Here is a 22,573-nt window from a genome sequence, read left to right on the forward strand (position 1 = left end):
CCCTTCTGCTGAAAAGAGGTGAAACCTTCAGGCCGCACAGCCAGGGAAAGTGCTGAAACCCACCAACCATCTGTGAGCGGCTGTGGAGTTTTGTGGTGGATGCAGAATCAGGTTTCTCTGGGGAGGCCTCACAGATGTGGGCCTGCTCTTCCAGTCTGGGGCCCTTGTCACTCATCCCTGAAGGAATCAGACAGGTCATTCTTAATTTGAGCCTCAATTTTAAGAATTAAAAGTTTGTCATTTACAGAAACTTGGCAGAAAATAAAAAAGCACTATCAGAAAAGGATAGTGCATTCCATTCACACCTTACTACGTTTAAAAAATGTCGGGTATGGATCATCTTCTCTGCTGGTTGGTCTAACAGTTAACAGGCCTTCTGCCTCCCAGCCTGGATCTGGGCCTTGGGTCCCGGTACCTGTTAAGTCTGCTGTGGTTCCCAGAACTATCCACTTTCTTGGGGGTTTTTTTGAGGCGAAAGGTTGGGGCAGAGGGGTAGGGGATAAGAGCAGAGGGAGCCACCTGTTCCCAAGAAGGATGCAGCAACAGTCAGCCCCGTCACCTATGGATGGCAGGACTCAGGACTCCCCAGGATGCCAGCAAACTGCTTCCCACGGTGGGGGTCATATGGGGTCCTGCATCAGACAGTGGACCCAAGTCACTGTATTTAATCCTCAAACACCCTGGTGACATAGCACCAGCCCCACAGGGGAGGGAGCAGAGCCTCAGAGAGGTCCTGCCATTACCCCCGGTCTCACCATTGGTCAGCAGTGGAGAGTGATTTTCTTACCACCAGCCTGTCCAGTCCTGCTGCCAGGCTTCCTCCATACCACAGCGCCTCTTACACTGAGGGGCCCGGCGAGAGTTGGGAGCCATGCCTGGCTGCTCAGAGGAACTGGTCCAGGCTGGCTGGGTATGAAGCAAAGGGGGACTGGTCTTTGCCCTGCCCTCGGTGTGACCTTCCAAGGGCTCTCCTTGCAGGGGATGTGGGGACAATGGAAGGGCCCTTGCAAGCCTCTCACACTCACAGTGCCTCTTGTTCCCTCTATTGCCCTCTCCCCAGCCTCTGCTCCCACTCAGCCTTTAAAATGCAAGACAGGTGGTCCTTCTTTGGAGAACCTCCCCAGACACCTCAGGTGCCACCCAGAGAACCCCCCAGCCCACCATGCTGTTGTCACCTCCTCTGGGTCCTTTCCCCCCTAAGAATCTGAAGAGCTCTGGATTCTTACTCCAGAAAAATGAGGCCTTTTCACACCTGGCCTGTGTGTGTCTGAACACGGTCCTCTGGAATCCTGTCCGTGGACCCAGGCTGAGTCCCCACCCTGGTCTTTGAACGCTAAGTGCCTACTTGTTCTTTTCATCTCCTTAGCAGCCAGTGTGGAGTACCTAGCACAGAGGAGCCCGCCAGTATTTGTTGACTTATATCTGTCTGCTGAAGGGGTTATCTGCTGCCTCCTTTGTGCACGACTGGTTCCTCAGTCACACTTATGGCAGAACAGGACCAGAGGTGGCTTGTGGCCCGCTCCCCACACTCACACTCTGCCACACGCAGGACGTCACATTCACCTGGGGCAAGGCCATGGGTTCGCCTGGCGTGCTGGTGCCTGGGCCTCGAGCTGGCGTATCGATGGTGGGGCCAGCCTTTCCTCTGCTGAGGACACCCGGACAGGCACTGGACCCTCAGCCTTTGTCTGCATCAGCCTTCATCAGATGCCAGGCATCAGGCCTCAACCATAGTCGTCCTGAAAGCTGCCGTACCCTTTCTTTGTCCCTTAAGCACTGCCAACTTTTTTGTCAAAGGCACCTTCATTCTCCCAGTGAGTCCCAACCAGGACCTCAGTCGTCTCTGACCCCTCCCTGTCCCCCATAGGATTCGGGCACCCCCTTGTTCTGTCCCTCTGCTGCTGACCTAGTTCCGGCTCTTACCTGCAGCCCTTATCTCCCGCTCCCTGATACTGTTCCCCAGCCCCCAGCTCCCTGCACTTTGTTCTCTCTCTGCTCACAGGCCTTTAGGGAATAATGTCCTCACCCACAGGAGAGCAGTGCCTCTCAGCTCTAGGTCGTTAGTCCCCACCCTCCCCTGCCCAGTTCTCTGATTCTTGGTGAAGCACTGAGTGGGGAATCGGACGATCTCTCCCCTCTGCACAGATTGTCTGACACATCGTCTGACGTCTTTGTGAAGCAGAGTTGTGACACTGTCCATCTGCTCGCTCTGCAGAGAACGCCAGGTGAGAACAATGAAAATGAAAGCTTATTGTGACCTCTGCAGGTGCCAGCAGTATGGGCGTGTGGCCCCCTGGCTTCTCTGCAGCCCGTCCCTTCCTGCACCAGCCCGATTTTCTCCCTGCCCTTCAGAGTCTGCTCCCTGGACAAAGCTGCAGGCCTTCTTCGTCCCTGGTCATTTTTTTCTTGTAATAGTGCCATTATGCTGGTATGATAGCCCTTGTTTTCTTAGATGAGGAAAACCAGGCCAGAAAGGTCAAAGAGCTTGCCCAAGGTCACACAGCAAGGTGAAATCGAGCCAAACTTGCCAGTCGGGTTCCCACCCAGCATCTGTGAGCTCGACCCACTGGGCTGTACCTGATGTAGATGGTGTCAGGCCCATGAATTCAGACTGGTAAGACAGGTATCTGCCCTCAAGGAACTCTCCGCCTGCTAGACAGTGGACACATGGGCCAGGTCGTCTTAGCAGCCACTGGTGTGCCAGGGGCCCTGCCACCTGCCGGGATGGAGGCCTGCCCAGGAGAGTTGGAACCTCCCCTCCCCATCCTCTTACCCACTCTCTGGGCAGTAGAGAGACATGAAGTGTCTGGGCCCAGGCGTGGTGGCATTCAACCCAGGGCTTTATCACTGCATCATCAGGGTGCGTTAGACTCTGGGTGACTGCCCTACCCTCTAAGTGCCCTTAGAGCACAGCTCCTGCTGCAGCCGCGCCTGCCCGACAGGAAGTCCCTCTGCCCCACATGGGGCTGTCCTAGCTCTGAGGATGGGCAACGGGGTGATATTGTGAAACCCACCAGGTTCGCCCTTGGCAGTGTCAGTCCCTTCCTGTTTCCCCTGTCCTCCTCCGTAGCACCCCTCTTTGACTTTTCCCCACCCTGGGCCCAAGTCAGAACTGGAAAGGCTCAAACTGGGGCCAGTTTCACCTCTTCTTCAGGGTCTAGGGCTTGGAGCCTTATTCTGTCTTGATTGTTGAACAGAAGTGCTGTTTCTGTGGACAATACACCAGGCTAAGGAGGCACGTTTGGATAGGCGTAGGAAAGTGTTTCTGCATCTGTGAGTTCCTATTGAGTCTCCAGCTGCTTTAGTAATGGTGTCACTGTGGGAGGAACCTAGACCAGAAGTTGGAATGTCTCTCTGTTAATGCTTTCCTGCCTCCCTCTTTTTCTTCAAGGGAGAGCCCCAGGCAGCAGCTCCCCTTGGGGTGAGGGACGTCCCCTCAACTCCAGCGCCCCTGCTTCAGCACAGCTGCCCCAATGGTACCTCCCAGCTCTCATTTTCTCTTAACCACCCCCAACCCCCAGCACATACACACAAACAGCAGCAGGCTGAGGCAGGTCCAGGCTGGGAGTAGAGCACCTCACCTGGTTTCTGGTCTCTGCCTCTCCTCCCATAACTCTCCTTCCCGGCTGTCAGAGTGCCCTTTCAGAGCACCAGCCCATGCTGGCCTCAGCCCACCCACACCGCTGGGTCAAGTTCCCTGCCAGCCCCCTGTGCTCCCGACCTCCTCAGTCCCGGATGGACCAGCCGTGCGGCTCTGCCCCGCAGGTCTTAACTGTGCCCTTGCTCTGTGCTCATGGCTTCGCCAGGCAGTTACCTTTCCGAGGACTGTTCTGCTGCCTTTAGCACTCGGTAACCCCACATTGGACATTTAGAATTGAGTTTGAGGGTTACCTCTTTCCCTGACAACACCTATTCTTTGCCAGTTCTCCAGGTGTGCAAAACATTTAATGAAGCTTTCCTCCCCACTAATGGCCCAGTTACAGTTGTCTAAGTCTGTTCCTTTGAGTAGACTTGAGATCCTTGAGGGCAGGGTTCTTGTTTCCTTTATCCTTGTGCCCAGGGCAGACCCAGCACAGAGGGGTCCAGGGGTACAAGGCAGGAGGGACCTTGTCTTTGCCTGGGTGGGGAGGGCAGCAGGAGGAGATGCAGCAGCCTCCCTTCTGCCCCTGGTTTTCTGCTTTTCTGGTGTTAATTGAGCTTCTGGTGGTTGCCCTGCATTCAGGCAGCACATACTTATAGGTGTTCCCACCCTGACTTCATATACCATCGAGAGCCAGGTTCTCTCAGCTAATGAGGGCTCCTTCCAGGAGGGGACAGAGGACCAAACACCTCGTTAAAACACACAAGTCTGGACGTATCCCCAAGTTGATAAATCTCTAGCTGGTCTAAGAGGGAAAAAGACACAAATGGTCAACATCATTGGATATCAATACAGATTCTGAAGACATTAAAAGGATAATAAGGAAATATTATAAGCGACCTTATGCCAGTAAATTCAGTAACTTAGGTGAATGGATATTCCTTGAAAGACACAATTTAATAAGACTGACTCAGGAAGAAATAGAAAATCTATTGACCCCCATACCTAAAACCTCACAAAACAAACTTCAGACTAAGATGGCTCCACTGAAGTCTTACATATTTAAGGACGAAATAATACCAATCTTGCATAACTAGTTTTATTTGTAGAAGTTTTGTTCCCGGTTAAAGGATTTCAAACATTATGAAATAGGTCCATCAGGCTGTTTGGGGCAGGACTGTTTTTGAGAGCCCCTGAAATGTTGCCTCAGACGCCCCTTCCTCCTGTGGGCTCTGGGGGAGGTGAGAGTGGGGGCCAAGCCTTGGTGTGGAAACCTGGGCTGGGGTCAGAAATGTGAGGGGCCTCCGGGGACAGGCAGGTGGGCTGTGGGGAGGACCCCCGTCCAGGCCATGGCTCTGCTGCCCTCCAGCCAACTGTGCTCTAAGGGTTAATGAAGATAGTCCAATCCGGGCTCTGGGCTAGGCCTGCAGGGGCTCCAGAAGATGCCCCCATACTGACAGGGACTTGAGGAAGGGTTACTAAGGCCAGATTATGAGTAGGATTGGCCACAGGCCTGTGTCTTGGGCCTGGGGTCAGACCCTGATGTGCTCTGGGCCCAGAGGAGTGACAGCCCATTGCCTGGGAACCTCAGAAGGCTGCGTTGAGGAGGTAGCCTTTGAGCTGGAGTCCAGAACTAGCCAGAAAGTGGGCTTTTTTTGGGGTTATCAGAATGGGCAGATCAGGATTTGAGACAGGATCGCTGTCAAGAGTATTCTGGACAAGGCTAGTGTGACCGGGCTGCAGGGAGAGTGTTGAGGCTTTGGGAGGCTGCACCTTGAGAGGAATGCTGTTTCCTGAGGGCATGGGGACCAGTGAGAGCTTTGAGTAGCAGAGGAGGGTGGGCAGTATGATCTGACTGTTGTCTTTGAAGAGGACACGCATGATGTGGATGAATAAGGTGGAGAGAGATGAAGGGGAGATGGATTAAGAAGAGGAGTAAAGTACAGCAAGCTACTGCATTCTCCAGAGTAGAGGGGCGGGCTGGCCAGCAAGGGTGAGGGGGGGATAGCTGTGGTGGGGACCTACGGGAGTGGTGTAGGAGATGGGGAGTAATGGAGGACAGGGGTTGGAAGCTGAGAGGAAGGCGGGGAGATTGGGGAAGGATGTGTGTAGGAGGGGGTAGGCCATGAGTTGGATTTAAGGGTCTGGGGGCAGGTGAGGTGTCTCTAGATTCCCTGGGGTGCTGTGCACCTCGGGCCCTGCCAGCGCTCCCTTGGGTGTCTGCCAGGGCTTAGACCTAGGTGGGCTGGCTGTGGCTGGTCTGAGTGCGCGCGGCCAGGTCTGAACCATGGGATAACATGGGAGAGGTGGCTGGAATCAGAGCTGTTTTTAGAAACTAAGTGCCTCTCTTGATAGGCTGTCTCCCATCTCTTTGGCAAGAATGCAGGGCCAGGGTCAGGAAGACCTTGATCCTACTGCTGATGGGTTTTGTGACCTTGGGCAAATCTTTCCTTTCCATGACAGCCATTTGCCAGCTTCCCCTGGGGGTTGAATTGAGGACCTGGAAGACAGTGGTCCTGCGAGCCCTTCAGTTCTGAGGATCTTGGAGTCTCTCAGGCTGGGCTGGGCCAGCCATGAGGCTGATCAATACCTCTTGCTACCATCGTTGCCCTGTGACCTAGGCCAGGGTCACCCCCAAACCACCTCCCTTCTCATGGATGCTCATTGTGCTGAGTCGCCACAGACCGGACAGACTGGAGCGCCCCTCATCCCTGCACTCACGTGGCCTGGTAACTTGTTCATCTGCTCCCGCCCCATGCGTGTTTTGGTGCCGTTCTTGAGCCCCTGCTCTTGCACAGCATCCCAGGCTGGGGTCTTCCTTAACCTCAGCCATCTGCACAGCTGATGCTGCACCCCACCCACCAGACTGCGGGGCGTTTTTTTTTTTTTTTAATGTCGTTTAGATCGTTGAGTGTTTTCTCATTTATTAATGAATAACATGGCCTTTGCTCAGACACTTGAGTGTCTCCCAGGACCCCAGGAGGGTGTTGGCAGCCCTGCCGCTGAGTGTGCCTGTGCTCAGGGGCTGGGAAGGGCATGGTGTTGGCAAAGGACTCGCTCTAAAGCATGTGTTCCCACAGTCCTCACCCTCTACTCCCAGCTGATCCAGGTTAACAGCGTCCCCGTGGAAAGAAGCCTTTTTGTGGGCTTGCCCACCAGCCCGGTTTGGGGGAAAGCTGAGCCTTTTCTGCTCTTCCACCTCTGTCCTTGCTCACCAAGGGGAGGCACCTGCCACCTCCTTCCCCTGCTACAGGACCTCTGGCCATCAAGGAGTCCACTGGCTGGCAATTAGGAAGGAGCTTTTTATTTGACTGTCCTGGCTTCTGGCTTACTTAATCACTAGCATTTAGTCAGGAAGGGGTGCATGCAGCCTGGGACCATGTAGATAACCCTGTTTCTCAGCTGAGAGTTTGTACTCTGCTCTCCCTTCCCTCTTTGGCCATCACCAAACAAATGCTTCTGCCCTGGGGCCTCCCTGCCCAGCATGGTTGGCAGGCTCTTAGGAAGGGCCTCTGGTCCTTCCTCTGGCAGTTACCCCAGGCCCTTCTGGCTCCTGCTGCCTAAGAACACTGGCCAGAGCCCTCTGTAATTGGCCCCACCTGCCTTGGCAACTTTGCTGAATTCACCTGTGCCTCCAAACCACCTGCATGTTCTTCAGACCACACCCTGCCTTTGCTCAAGCTTGTTCCCCTCTGGGAATGCCCTTCCCACTGCTGTCTCCCCATCCTGTAACACCCAGATTCTGCCCATCCCTCAGTAGGAAGGTGGGAAGGCCCCACCCACCCCACAGACCCATGTCGGCCTTTCATGTTGCTGCTGTCATCCGTTCCTGCTGCGTCGTCCCCCGGAGACCGGGCTGCCCTGGGTTGAGAGAATGAGGCGGGTATCATTCTCTGTTCGATTCACGGAAGCCTTTCTCTGGGCCAGGCCTCCAGCCCAGTTTGGGTAGTCTGCTTGCCGCATAGGTGTGTCGCCAAGGAATGGCACGGTCTGATGGTTCCCAGGGTCTCCACGACGAACACTGGCAGGAAATGACTCATAAAGTGAATGCCACTCTCAGGGAGGCGGTTGTCAGTGGCGTAAACAAACTTCTAGGAGGGGTGGTACAAGCAGCAATTTTACTTACAGTCTGTACAGTACATTCTTATCTCTATCGCAGCAGGTTCCCTATGGCCGGGGCTTCCAGATGTCCCCTCAGAACACGCTCCAGTGAGAGTCAGAGGCCAGTCTCGGCCAGTAATCAAGGGCACATTGATACCCTCTGGAGGGCCAGCCCTGGCACGCAGGGAGACCCTGGACAGGATTCTGTCCCAGAGCCTCTCAGGACAGGCACCGAAAGCGTGGCCACACACATTCAAGAGCGCACACGCACGCCCTCCATGTCCGTTTGTCCATAGGTAGGTGGCCCAACAGCAGTGGTCATATAGTAAGGGGAAAGCCCCGGAAGGCGTTTCCTGCTGCTGTGGCCCTCAGCGCAGCTGCGGAGCAAGCATACTCTGTTGAGGCTGAAATGCTAAGCTGGTCCCTGCCAGGCTGTCTGGCTCCTGAGAATCCTGTTCTCCGTTAGCTGCCTGGGCATTGTGGGCTGGAAGGAGTGTCCATCTGAGCACGTGGTTTTCTCCCTTCCTTTACAGGACAAGGAAGATGGGGAGCCAAAGACCAAGCAGCTCAGAGAAGGGGAGGAGGAAGGCGAGAAGCACAGGTAACGCCCCTGGCGCTGCTCTCTGCCCTGCGCTCTCCCCCAGTACCTGGTGGTTTCCACATCCTCCCAACTCTGCATTCAGTCTCTACCCAGTTCGTTCCTCTCCATCCCGCGGCTCTCTTGTTCAGACATGACAGTCTCAACATTCACTGCTTCCCCAATTGGCTTTCTGACTCTTAGCCACCAGCCTTGTCCTCCAGACCCTCACATTATGTCTCCTCACTGTTCTCCTTAAACACCTTGCATGACATGGTTTCTACAGCACCTGCAGAATCAGGTCCAGACTCTCCCTGGTGTGTAAAGCTCTGCCTGGACCATCAGCCTGGGCACCTGCTCACCTGAGGGAGTAGATCTTGATTCCCTGAGAAAGCTTATCTCGGGGGCTGTGCTTGGAGGGGGTGCAGCAGGAAAAGAGGGGTGCTCCCCAGAGGAAGCGGCTCCAGCACTCGGGAGCAGGCCTTTCTGATGCCACAGCCTGCTGTTGCCTTCACCAGTGTGAGTGGAACCCTCCCCGGGTGCAGGCCCCTCATCTCTGCCTTCTTTTCAGATTCAGGAGCTGATCTCAGACAAGACAGGGCTTTTTCAAGTCCACAGGGGTGTGTGTGTATACACGCATGTGTGATTTGACAGTTTCCACAGTGCGTTCACACTGTCCTCACAGCAGCCCTGCAGGGTCGTTGGCACCTCCCTTGTTAGCAGAGACAGTAACAGCTCTGTGCTGAGAGGCTGGTGATGCTCAGTGGTGGTGCAGGGACCCTTGTCACCCTCACGCTGGCTTCTGTGGTTTCTTGTTGGGCGTTAGCCCCCCAGCACCTCACATGGCCCTCGCTGATCACGGAGACGATGACCAGGTTGTTGCCCTTTTGGCAAGTGAGCACAGACTTGGGGGCTTGAGGGTGGGTGCCTGCAATTTCTCCCATTGTGTGGTAACCTCTGAGAGACGCTTCGGTTTTATTCTGGTTTCTTAGGTTTTCGATTGCTGGCTGGAAACTTGAGTCCCAGTTTCTGACTGTCTTGGCTTTGCTGGAAGGTCCCTTCTCTGATCCTTTTTCTCTTTGAGAAAAAGAAGGGTCACTGGTTAGCAAGTGGGTGGGTCATACAGCAGAAGACTTGAATGTTGAATCTCAAACATGGTGTTGAATGGAGGAAAAAGCCGGCTTCAGAATTGAGACACTTAGGGCAGAGACATTTATATCCAATTTAGAATCACACATAACAATATGTGTGTTATTCGGTCAACAACAGATGGGTTGTCTGACTTACACAGGGCACCATCCTAGGCCCCGGAGAGGCAGCAGTGACAAGCCCAGTCCCTGCCCTCCTGGAGCTGATGTTCTCTCGGGGGAATCAGACCGCTAAGATGCCAGGGGCAGGGAAGCAGAAGTTGCTCAAGCGTAAACGTGTGCATGGAGGACCAGGGTTAAGGGAAGGGCTTTAACCAGCTACAGGATGTGATTTCTTTGGGGGAAAAAAGAGGGGGTGGGGAGGGTGAATAAATCTGTCTCAAAAATGGCAAAATGTTGCTTTTGTTGGCTCTGGTGGAGGCAAGTACATGTGTTACTCTATGGACTTTTCTGTGGCCTGAGATATTTCATAATAGAAACCATGTGAAAAGAAGGCGAAAGGGAGGCGCAGTTCCACATTCTTATCAGTGATCTCTGGATAAAAGAGACCCCGCTCACCTGCTCAGTCTTAACAGGTCACTCGTGGTGATGCACGAGACCCTCTCTGAGGCCCTGTGCTGACCCGCCTGTTCCTTTGCTCATAGCAGCTCGGGGACCAAACATGCTGGACCCTGAACAAGCAAGCCCCACACCCTCAGCCCCCAAGGCCGCCACCTCCCCTCGGCTTGGGATTGAGAGGTCTGTACCCAGCTGGAGCAGTCACCATTCAGGGACAGTGGTTCCTCCTGGGTGAGCGTCTTGTACCACAGAAGGAACTTGGCCACTAACCTGTCGTCTTCAGGATGCAAAACCGGTTCTCCAACTCCAAGTGGGGAAAGGGCCCAGCCCAGCCCTGGCCCAGTGCCTGAACCCTTTAGGCTGACAAATGCCAGGCCTTCTCTCGTCTGCCTGGTGGGTCCCCAGGATGGTGGCTGTGCACCAGGGCGTGCTTGCAGACCCATGATGTCAGTTTGATTCAGCAGACGTTGCTCCACTGTGGTGGTGATGACCAGAGCGGCTCCCACCCACACCTCCTGAGTTACCTCACGCCTTCCCACTCCAGGCCGCGGTTGTCCCAGCCATGCACGGGGTGGTGGGGATAGACTGTGGCTCCATGCCTTGTGCTGAGGCAGCAGAACAGAGACCTGTTAGCCACCCTATTTTTCCTGACCCTGTAGCTCGGGACTAGGCCCAGGAATGCGGAAGAAGGAACCAAGAGAGAAATGGTTTAAGGAAGGTGGTGTCATGGGAAGCCAACTCTGTGTGACCAGGCCAGGTGCTTCCCTTCATGTAGTGGGAGGGTAGGAGCACGGCTGGGGCCTTTCTACATGGAAAAAAGTCTTCATCTTGAATCACAGTCATGTTTTCCAGGGCTTCACAAGCCCTTCTCATTAAACCTGTTCTGGGGGTAAGTGTGTTCCACCATGAGGTGAGGAAACCACAGTACACGCAGGTGAAGTGACTCTTCTAAGCTCTCCCGGCTGAGAGGGAGGGGAGTGCCACTGGGACCCCTCCCCATCCGTCTGATGTGCGGCCAGCGTGGGGAACAGCCATCATGTCACAGATGAGGAAACGGAGCCGTTCCTGTCCTCTGCCTGTGAGCTCCCAGGCAGGCCAGGCCCTTTTCTGCTGCAGCACCTTCACTCTTAGTGCTGTGGCCTTTGTCCCACGTACCCTCTTGGCTGGGGCGGGAGGGTGGGCATCAGGGCTGCCGGCAGCTATGTGGTGCAGAGTGGGGCTCCTCTTGGGCAGGCTGCAGCGGGGCCGGCAGTTTGCAGCCCAGGGCAGCCCACTGAGACTGGGCACCATCCACCTCCCCAGAGTGGTCTGGGAATAGGCGGGGGCCCAGGAGGGTGGGGGGCAGTGGACTGTGCAGGCTCCTGTTTCCAGCACCACCTGGGGGCCCCGACAGCTAGTGCGGCCAGTTCATTTCTCACCTTGTGGGCCCTCTGGGATTCAGCTCAGCTGCCATAAACCTTTACCACACTCCTCTTTTTAAATTTAAATTGATATTTAAAGTACTTGAAGATTTTTTTCAATTGTAGAAAATTTAGAAAATCAGATTTCACAGGTCCTGGTGAGGGGAGCCGGGGCAGGGTCCACCTCAAGGCCAGAGAGACTTGGGTTTGGATTCCAGCTCTGGCTCTTCCCTCACTCAGATACCTTGGGCACATCCACGACTCTGTCTGGACTATTTCCCACATCTGGAAACATTTCAGTAACCACCTCCACCTTATATCGAAGGGCGGTCCTGAGAGGCAGTGAGTGGAGGGTGTTCTTACTGAGAAGGAGCCGTTACCTCACTCATTATGGCCTGCGCTCTGGGTTGGGGGCAGGGCAGCAAGGCCTGGAGGACGCAGGAGCTCCCACCCCTTTACATGAAACTCTGAGGAGGTGTTTGCTAGGAGTTTCTTGGGAGACTTTGTACATGTGACATAGCCCAGTCCAGCACATGGTCAGTTCTGGTGTTGTGTTCACCCTGTGCATCAGAAGGACCACAGGCCTAGGGTGGGATGGCAGGGTGGTGGCAGAGCTGGCTGGGTAGAAGGGGAGGGAGCTTTTATTGTCCTGTGTCTGTTCTCTGCCCCGGAGTGAGGCCAGAGTTGCCCTTCTGGGGAACAGCTGGAGGACAGTGCCCTCTGCCTGGGAGGGAAGATGCTCCTAGGCTTTTGAAAAGTTTTGTTTAAAAGAAGTTTCATTTGCTGTTAAGCTAGCCATCAGATGTCGTAAATTAAACTGTTGAACAACCACTAAACAAAAACGTCCCTCCATAGCGCATCTGTTTCCAGTATCTATGTTCCATCCTGATCGTGTACTTTACCTGCAGTGAAATTTCCAGGTGTTCTGATTGCACCGTCCTGAGCTGTCCACCCTCATCTTGGCCGTCCCCTGGAAGGGTGCTCGCAGGCTTCTCGAGGGGACTCCGCCAGAAGAGAGTCAGAGGTGTCTGCTCCATGGCTGTTACAAATTATGCTGCCAGAAACATTTGTGTGTAGAACGTTTTGTTTTGTTTGTCTTTGTTTTGTTACTATTTCTATGGAATAATTCCCTAGGGTGGCATGGGGTCACAGTGTTTCAACATTTTAATGGGTCTTAAAAGAAATAAATGATCAGTCTCTGGAGCAGTTGTGCACACCATTTAGGATAGTTGCCTCTCACCTCCTTTTTCATGGGCCTCTAGGGTCTGGCCTCAGTGGAAATGAACAAGGCCTTGGTGTTTGTGTTGGGGACACCGGGTGAGTGTCCGTGGGTGGAGCCTAACACACAGAGAAAGTTACTAGGCGTGTGTGTACATTTTCCTGGAAGAGTGCTGTGTCTCTGTCCTAAGTGTTCAAACTGAAAGCCCTCTGTGATCAGAGGTGCCGATAACTCCGCCACTGCTGTCCCCCAGCAGCCTTGCAGGCCCATCCTGGGCTTGCCTTCCCTGTGGTCTGTTACCCTGAGGAGAGCTTCACAACTGCTCTCTCTCTCTCTGGTCCCTAAAGGGCTTGTATGGGGAGGAGGGACCAGGGCGGCCAGGTGGGGCAGACCTGTTCTCTGGGAGCAGGCCACGTGGGCCCACCCCATTCTGGCCTGTCTCCAGGGGTCCAGGACCGGGGGTGAGGGTGAAGTGGCCCCATGAGCTGTGAAGCGAGAGGAGAGGCCATTGTCCCAAAGGGGAAGACTGGTCCCTAAGTGAGCAGGTGAAGTGGACCGGGGCTTGGAAACCTCATGGGCAGTGTAGACTTCCTCTCAGGCCTGCTTGCCAGTGAAAGGGTTGGACCAGATAGTCTGGAAATTTCCTTTCTCTTCAACGTTTCTAGAACTCTACTCCTGGGAATACCAACTTTCTCCACCCCCTTCCTGTGAGTGGCACAGGCGGAAGGTATATAAAAACATCCCCAGGGGATGATTTCCTGGAATTTCCAATCTCCCTGGCCAGCCCACCCCTGGGAACCCTGCCGCTGGCCTCAAGGAAGACCTCAGGGTGATCACGTACCTGCACACCCTTGACAGTCTCCTCAGACGCCTGGGGAGGAAGCGGAGGAGAGGAAATGGGAAGGGACGTTTCTAGTTTAAGGAGACTCAGTAGGACGTGAACTGGGCATTGCTCCGTTGCTTTGCCTTAAAGACATGGGAAGTCACTTAGGAGTTGGCTGCCCTGACCCAGCCACATTCTTGCCCTCTCTGCATTTCCTGGACACAGCTTCTTTGCTTCCTGCATTGTCTTCCCAAGCATTTTAAAAGACCCGGAGAGCCCCAGGCTACCCATAAAGCTCTCTCCCAAGTGCCTCTCTGAATTCATTTATGCTGCTGAGAACATGTGCCCAGCCCGTCCTGGAGCTGTTGAGTGCTAAGTGCCTAGGGTCTTAGCACTGGGCTGGGTCTCTAGGACCTTGTGGGGCAGGGTGTGCCGGGCAGACATGTGCATGGTATGTGATGGCTGCTGAGCAGAGGGTAGAAGGGCAGGTAGGGCAAGGAGGGCCACAGGAGAGGTGTAGTCAGTGTCTTAGGTGGGTGGGGACATTCGAGGGGCGGGAGGGGCTGCTCACGGTGCCGCCTTGTTGGGCTAGTTCTTGAAGCCTGATGGGCTGGAAAGTGTGTAGCATCAGGGCTGGCAGTGACCCAGGGGACATTTGACTGGAAAGTAGCCTTTAGAGACTGATGAGGGATAAGACCAGGACTATGTTTGTACTTGTTTGCGGGAGTCTGGGGGTGCTGGATCAGAGAGACTAAGGGTGGCCCAGGTCATTTGGTAGCAAAAGGCAGGGACCTTGAAGGCACTGGGCTCACTGTGCTGCCCTTCTGTCCAGACACCAGGACAGAAATCCCCCAAAGTATGGCTTGGTCTCTGCTTCCTTTGGCCAGAGGGACAGCCTGGTCCCAGGCCACAGAGATTGGGGCCCACTGGAGCCTGAGTGCAGGGAACTGCCTGATGCAGAGCCTCCCACAGTCCCCTGCTCCTGAAGATCAACCTCACTATGTCCCCTCTGCCTGTTTCCTCTTTTTTGCTTTCTTTTGTCTCATTGATTGGTTGCTTCTGTTCTGAAAAAATAATTACATTAGAAATTATGGAAACCACTGAAAATCAAAATAAATAAGTAAAAATCACTTAATCACTGTCAACTTTTGGTTGTTTTTCTGTTAAATTTCTGTTACATGTTCAGAACAATCCTTTGCAGACATTATTTTCAGTGGTTATATAATGATCCATATAATGTCTAGCTATTTAAGTGTACCTTTATATATTTTACTTTATTTTTTTGAGTTTGTAAAGGATTCATGGTTCAGAATGCAAAAGGTATTAAAAAGGGGAAGAAAAATTTCCTTCACTCCCAACTTCCCAATTGCAAGACCACCTTCGGGGCCAGCTTCTTGGCTCCTCCCAGAGGTAGGCTATGCACAGATCAACACACATGCTGACATATTCCCGTCCCTCAACACACACAGGGATAGCACAGTGCACTGCTGTACCACTGTTCCTCACCTTGCTCTTGTCAATAACAGTCCATCTTCCATCTCAGAGAAGTTAGTAAAGAACATCTTCCTTGTCCCTTTGGTCATGTGGCATTCTGTGGTTGAGGATGTAGCTAGAGGGCACATAACCAGAGTCTGCATGATGTGCTCTCTCCCCTAGGAGAGGGTTAGCTCAAGGAGGGGGTTCTCACGTCTGTGTTCCTCAGAGCACCTAGCACAGGACTCACGTGTTCTGCAGCCTTCGACCAGGGGAGGGCAGGCTGAAAGGCTCTGGGCCCTTCCCTGGCCTGGCTCTTGGCACCTCTGCCTTTGGCTGCTCGAGAGCTGGGGATCCCATAGGCCATTGCTCAGGTGTTGCCTCAGGGGTAGGAAGGGCCCATGCAATTAGAACCTGTCATTTCCTTCCCTTATCCAGAAGGTTTCAGTCCAGGTCCATTTCACACACAGTTCTGAGCAAAAAGGGCTACAGAGATAAGCAGTAAGATAAGAAACCGGAATCCTGGCTGGCCCAGGTTCCAGGACTCACTAGTGACAGTGCCAAGCTCATGGAGACCAGACACACTGGGAAGACAGGTAGGAGGCTGTTCTTTGGCTGGGCCCCAACTGCTGGTGGCATGTCCTGGTGGTCAGCCCTGGCACTTGGTGTGTGACGTGCAGAACGGCACATCCTTGCCACCCTGTGGGCCACACGAGGACCGTGTTCTGTCTGCTTGGGCACCCCAGCTCATTTTGAGGGGCCCTGGTAGGCTGTGCGTGTGTTTGCTGGGCCACGTGTTCCCACCTGCGCTCAAGGGTTACTCTCTGGGCTTTGGAAGATTGACTGTCCTGTCTTGGGACAGTCTGCCATATTCACACCCTAGCAGGTAGAACTCTCAGGGTGTGGGGCAGAGTGGGGCAGGTGGCACTCCTGGGAGATTTGACCTTTGCTCTGCAGGACCACACTCTGCTCAGTGTTGATGTCCACAGCCTCATGAGAAACCGATGTCCTTGATTTCCACCTGTGGAAAGCCAGTGAACGCATGACCCTTCTCATGTTTTATACTGTCAATATTTGCTTAAGTCTACGCGCGTATTTACTCTTTCTGATGTTTCATTCCTTCCTCAGTTCCGTACTTCCATCTGAGGTTACTTTCCTTCAGTCTAAAGCACTCCCTTTAGTATTTTTTAAAGAACAGATCCTCCGATGACTAGTTTTCCCAACTTTTCTTTATCTGGAAAAGTCTTTCTTTGACGGCTGTTTTGCCTAGCTTTATAATTCTGGTGTGGCATTTTATTTACTTTTGGTACTTCCCATGTATCTCCATTGTCTTACGGTTTCCATTTTTTCTGTTGAAAAGTCGGCTGTCAGTTTTAGTTTTAGTTTCTTTGAAGTTTGGGTGTCTTTATCTAATTTAAGAATTTCTTTGTTTTTGGTGTTAAGTAGTTTGACAGTGATTTGCCTGGGGTGCTTTTCTTTGGGGTTTATAGAGTTTCTTTACTCTATGGCTTGATGTTTTTCACTAATTCTGTAAAATTTTCAGTCATCTCTTTAAACATTGCTTTGGGGACTCTGATTACATGTATGTTAGATCTTTTAATCATGTTCCATATGTTTCTTAAGTTCTTTTTTGTATTTTTCAACTTTTTCCCTTCTGTGCCTCAGTCTGGATATTTTCTGGCTTAACTTGCAGTTCACTCGCTAACCCTTTCTTTAGCTGTGTCTAAACTGCTGTTGAACCCATTTATTGAGTTCTTAATTTTGATTATATTTTCACTTGTAGAATTTCTCAGCTGATTAATTTCACTTATTTTACATTTCATTTCTGATGCTGTATTCTAATATCCAGATCTCCTGTGAGTATATTTCAATTTTTATCTTTTTTTTTTTCCCATGGCTTTGATTGAATCCTGGATATTGTGTATGAAAAGTTCCAGAGATAATTTGGGGTTCTGAGTAATTTATTTTCCTCCAGAGAGCATTTACTCCAGCTTCTGGCAGGCAGGGTTACCCTCACCTCCCCTTTCAGGCTTCCTCTCGCTGAACACAGTCTGTTGACTCTTCAGCCCTGTAAGATTGCAGGAAACTGTTTGGTCTCTCAGCTTTTCAGCCTCTGCTTGTAAAAAGACAAATGCTTTAAGGGAAAGAGATGGCCAGTGTCAGGCTCATCTTGTTGCATTTTCTCTTTCTCTGTGATTGCAACCTGGATCCTTGTTGCTGTGGTGCTTCTCCAAGACCAACACAGATTTTTTTAAAAATACGTTGTCAGGTATTTTAAGTTATTTGCAGGAGGAGGAAGTTAGACTTTGGTCCTTGTTAGAAAGGCCAGGCCCCCCAGCAGAACCCAGTGCACCGTGACCTCTCCAGAGACTAGCCATTTGGCAGTAATAGGGGTGGAGTGGGAAGAGAAGTTAATTGGGCATTAGTGAGGATCAGTCTCTTCAGTAGCCCCCGCAGAGTGGATCAGGGGAGGGCTTGAACCTAGCTTGACAGAGCTGGACACACCCAGCATAGCCTCCTTGTTTCCAGATATGAATCCGGGGCCCAGAGAGGGGCAGTCCCACAGTGACTGGGCCCCAGGTGCTCCTGGCTGCTTGACCAGTGCTCAGCTCTAGCGGGATTTGGGGCAGTGGGCAGCGGGGCTGCCAAGGTGGGTGCTGTGCGGCTTGCCCACCAGCCCATGCTGCCCTTTCCTGTTGCTTCTGGCCCCTCCCTGTCTCCTGCTGTGTCCTCCCTCCCTCTGGTTGATCTGAAGCCTAGGCAGCAGTGGGTGCTGAGGTGTGGGTGCTTGTTGCTGATGCTGTGAGCTCTGGGTACAGCTCCCACTGGTCTTCTTTCTTCTGATTTCTTTTAGAGTGCCAGTTTCTGAGTGTGACGGTTTTTTTTCTCTCACTAATCCCTGCAGTTTTCTTCCCACACCCAGTTTCTCTTCCGCTTTTCTCCCCACCCTGTTATAAATGAAAGTTAGTGCACCGATCATGCCCCACTTTCTCTCCTGGTGCCTCAGTGACCTGACATTTACCCCCAGGCCTGAGGCAAGCATTAGGGAATGGGTGACAGGGTGGTGTCCCTGTTTCTTAGAGGAGGCAGACCCTGGGAGTGGGCAGCAGGCTCCCTCCACACATGCCATACTGGGACTGCCCTGCACACAGCTTTAGCCTAGCCCCAGGGCTGTAGGCCTTTGGACCTGGCAGAGGGCAGGGGGGCAGCAGGTGGAGCTGGCGAATAGGGGACTGATTTGTCATCAGAAAGCCCCCAAGTTCAGACCACTGCCACTTGTTAGCTGTGTGGCCACAGACACCTGCTGCCTTACTTCTGAGAAAGTGTGCCTGCCCAGGTGCTGGGGAAGTCAGCCACACTTTTCCCTGACACAGACAGAAGGCTCAGTAGATGACAGACTGCAGGAGGCATCCTGTTGGGAAAGTGTTCCCAGGACTTCTGAGGGGCCAGCAGTCCTGAAAGGGCTCAGAAGAGGCAGTGGGGAGGAAGGAGGATCCACACCTCAGTCCCACCTGCCTGACAGATTGGTGAGGGGGTGCTTCTGCCTCCCTCAGGGCCTAGGTGGTCTGTCCCAGTGTCTTTGACTTGCCTTTATTAAGCAGCAGCCCCCAGGAGCTCTCTTTGCCACTCCATGGAGTGAGCCAGGGGCCCCTCCTGCAGGCAGGCTTCTGTGTGTCGGGAACAGGGTTTGATGAGCTGTTGAGCCAGGGAGCCCCCGTGAACCCTGCCTGGGGAGACTGCGATAAGAGGAAAATAACACCACAGTCGCTGGTCTATCCCAACGTGCGATTCGGACTCCTCGTGGCCGCTCCCCTTTCACAGAGGCCATGGGGTCTGCCCTGGCAGATTTTAAAACCCTCTTGCAGGGACGGGGCGTGTGAAGTTCTCATGGCTGTCCAGGTGGATTGTGGCTTTCCCAGCCTTGCACACCATCATGCCTGTTTCCTCAGCCCTTGCCGGCCACTCCCAGCATACCCAGACCCTTGCCACCAGTAGCTAAGGCTCCAGGACACCAAGGCTCTGAGGAGGGCGCAGGGCTTGGGGAACCAGTGGGCGACCGCTGGCTTTCTCTTTTAGGAGTAACTCAGCCCAGGAGCCCTGGCTTGGTGTCACACCTTGCCTTGTGTCAGTTGCTGCAACCGCTGCTGTGTGACCTTATAAAAATGGTGCAGTCACTCTGACCCTCAGTTCCGTTAACTGTCAAATGGAAGTAATCCAGGACAGACATCCAGTGAATGCTCCCTGGGCATTCCTGGCCCCAGCTCTGGTGAGAACCCATAGTGCAGGCGGGGCTTTGGGAGAGCACCTAGGCCAGCTGCTAATTGGCAGATGAGGGTGCTGAGGCTGGGGTTGGGGGGATTCTCCCAATGGTGCCTCTGTTCCTATGCCATCCCCCTTCACCAGTCATCTCCAGAGAGACCAGAGGAAAATCGGGAAGTAACCAGCTTGTGTGGCTTTATCACGTTCTGACCTGAAATGAGGTGAATGGGACTGTGTCACACACTTTACTCCCTCTCTGCTTGTCCTCTCTGCTCTTTAGGGAACTCAGGCTGCGGAACTATGTCCCAGAGGATGAGGACCTGAAGAGGAGGAGGGTGCCCCAGGCCAAACCAGTCGCGGGTAAGTGGGCTGCATCTTTGCCTTTGTTCCCTGGCGCTGCTGGTTGCCTCCACCTTGGCAGGTGTTGCCCCCTCTTGGAGAATAACTGGCAGTGCCAGCGCTGGAAATTGGGCCTCCAGGACCTTCCATCACTGTCTCATGGCAGATGCACAAGCAGAAGCGGTCAGGGAACTGCAGCGGCCTGCTGGGTCCGCTCTGCCCTGCTCATACCCTGCCGTGGAGGCCTTCCAGGGACATCCCCTCAGAGGACCTCTCTGAGAAATAGAAGTGGCCCTGGGGCTCTTGGACAGCAGGGGCAGGCTGCTGGGTCCTTTGGGCCCTTGGAGGGTCAGAGTGAGAGACCTTGAAGAGGGGCTGACCATCTCGGTCCTTGGAGAGCATAGGGCGGGCAAATGCCCACCTGGCTCGAGGTGTGGCAGTGCCAGAGCACGGAGGATGGGGAGAGGTGTTCTTGCTGATGGGATGAGGGGCCGGGCCCAGGGGCTGCCCAGCAGTCTCACCGTAGTGTGGGGAGCAGCACAGCCGCCAGGAGCATCTGACCAGCTGCGGCCTATCCACAGCCATCCACGCTGGAGATGCTGGGGTGCTTCTTATCATGCACCTCTCTGGCTCCAGCCCTGTTTTTATTCTTTGTTTTTATCAATTTTTAATTATATGAGTAATAAATTAATAAAAATACATTTATCTTCTAAGAGAGTAAAGTGTCCACTCAGCCACACCCCAGTCTGCTCCCCCCTCTCCTTTAACCCTGAGATTCACACGTGTCCCAGGTGATTTGCTTCAAGGTTTGGGTCTCACCATGGTGGGGGCAGTGGCATGTTGGGGGCAGAAGGCAAGACAGAGGACAGGGACAGGGAGCTGGTCCCATGCCTCAGGGTCAGCACTTGTTCCTAGAGGGAAGTGAGGCAGGGCAGCAGGGACCATGAGGCAATGTAGGGCAACTGTGACGAGGATTGGAGGAGGCCCATGGAGCCCAGATTTGCTGTTCATGCTCCTGGCATCTGTCCCCACAGGGGTAGGACCCTCCTGGTCAGACCACCCAGAGGTCCATTGTGTTGTCGGCAGCTGGGTGGAGCCAGAGGGGCACAAGGGCAGGCCTTCTCTAGACGGTTGTCCCCTTGGTCTTGGGAGCACTCATCTAAGAGTGGGATGGGAAGAAAAGTCACCTGTGCCCTGACCCGGAGCCCAGAGGACATCCTCAGAGCCCAGGAGCCCCTGGAGGGTAAGGGAAAAGCCAGACCTCAGGGCCCTTCCCCAGACTACACTTTGGATATATCCAGGTAGCTGTCTCATTTCCCATCTGGGGAGATGGGCTGAGAGTAGCATCCGTGCTTCCTGGCTGGAGGTCTGGGTTCCGTGTACACCAGCTGGCTCCCTCCTGCTGGCCCTCCTTTGCCCCTGGCTTGCCTTAATCCTGGGAAACCTAAGCCCTTCCTCCAGAGCTGCCTTTGCAGGGTCTTTGCCTCTGGGCGGTGAGAGGCTCAGGCAAGAAAGCCCAGGTTTTCCCGGGGACCTGCCTTCACCCTCTCATCCTGTCCTATAGCTGCAGTTTGTGGGATCAGGGAGCGTGGCGGCTCCTTTCTGACAGGCCTCCGTTGTTGTCTTGCGCCCTCTAGTGGAAGAGAAGGTGAAGGAGCAGCTGGAGGCCGCCAAGCCAGAGCCCATCATTGAGGAAGTTGTGAGTGCCTGGGGGTGGCGCCGTCCTGCCTCTGCTCCTGTGGATCCTGTTCTCCTTCCCTTCCTTCTCTTCACTTCTTTATTCCCTTTTCACCTCCCTGCTTCCCCTCACCCTCTCCTTCCTCCTTTCCTTTCTCCCATTTTCCTTCCAACCTTTCCCTGTCTTCTACTTCCCCTGGCGCTAGGCCTCTCCACCCCTGACTTGTGTCTCCTCCTTACCCAGGACCTGGCCAACCTTGCACCACGGAAGCCTGATTGGTGAGTGTGGCTGGTGTAGGGCCAACACAGCCTGACTACGGCACCCTTGGTGCCAAACGTGGGCCTCAGGCTGGCTTTCCCACTCTCACAGCAGGAGGTGGGCAGTATAGACATATAGCTACTGTCTGAAATAAGTGCTGAGAAGGACATAAGTGGAGAATGAGAGGAACTTGATGGGGAATGACCTGAGGGTATGGAGGGAGGGAGGGGCTCAGGTAGAAGGGTCTCAATAGTCCCCTCCAAAAGTCCCTTCTGAAAGGATGAGGGCCTGTCCCACCTCAGAGGGCTTTGCCCTCTGAACAAGGTGGACCTTTGCCCTCAGAGAGACATAGGGTGGAGGCAAGATGGTAGGAAGGGCAGATGTAGGTTTCTGCCCCAATTCTGCCACCAGCTAGCCTGTTCCCCTTTGGCCTCCATTCCATCTTCTGTGAAATAGCTTATCCTTCCTGCTGCCCCTGTGCCTAGGCTGAGAGAGAGCTGTGCATTCACTTTACCTTGGGCCAGAAGTACTGGCCAGTTCCCTCTCACTTGCCATTTTGTGTCAGGCATCAGCTGAAGTTGTTCTAATTTGATGAAACAAAGCATAGGGCATGTGTCTTGGAAACCTAGAGCCAGGGAGAGGCTATGTGTGTACTTCTGGAAGCATCTGGTGGTGAACATGTGGCCAGAGGAGGAGCAGGACCCACAGTGGACAAGGGCAAGTCACTCCCTAATAGTTACCGAGGGGGACAGACCAAGAGAGGACCCTGAGAAACCATCTACCCTGCACACTTTGACTTAGTCCCCTATGTTGCCTGGGTCCATAGTGCTAGTCCCTGCCTCACTAGGACTGGGAAGCATGGCTGATGCTGGGTTTTGGAGGATGCAGAAAGGGAGAGAGAGGCTCATCCTGGCCTCAGGCACCCAAGTGTGATACCTAATGCCAGAGGGGCTGTGGGAGGGGAGGGCCCCAAGGCCATACCAGCCTTCAGCCTCTTGACTTCTCCAATCTCCTTGCTCCAGGGACCTCAAGAGAGACGTAGCCAAGAAGCTGGAGAAGCTAGAAAAGCGGACCCAGAGGGCCATTGCTGAGCTGATCCGTAAGTGTGGGGCTTGGCAAGGCGGGATCCCTGCATCTGGGTGGTGGCCCAAGCACGTGG

At 53.8% G+C, this 22,573-nt stretch overlaps 1 protein-coding gene across 2 annotated transcripts in view; it reads left to right on the forward strand.

Annotated features, from left to right (window-relative positions):
* The window catches only part of CCDC12 (coiled-coil domain containing 12), a 47,882-nt gene that overhangs the window by 20,674 nt on the left and 4,635 nt on the right, over nucleotides 1–22,573 (forward strand). For both annotated transcript variants that reach the window (XM_010960013.3, XM_045520687.2), the window contains exons 2-6: nucleotides 8,215–8,282; nucleotides 19,420–19,499; nucleotides 21,116–21,177; nucleotides 21,400–21,434; nucleotides 22,437–22,513. In XM_010960013.3, the coding sequence (XP_010958315.1) occupies nucleotides 8,215–8,282; nucleotides 19,420–19,499; nucleotides 21,116–21,177; nucleotides 21,400–21,434; nucleotides 22,437–22,513 (322 nt within the window). The remainder of the gene's footprint in view (nucleotides 1–8,214; nucleotides 8,283–19,419; nucleotides 19,500–21,115; nucleotides 21,178–21,399; nucleotides 21,435–22,436; nucleotides 22,514–22,573) is intronic.

This window comes from Camelus bactrianus, chromosome 17 (assembly GCF_048773025.1).
Source record: "Camelus bactrianus isolate YW-2024 breed Bactrian camel chromosome 17, ASM4877302v1, whole genome shotgun sequence".
NCBI lineage: Eukaryota > Metazoa > Chordata > Mammalia > Artiodactyla > Camelidae > Camelus > Camelus bactrianus.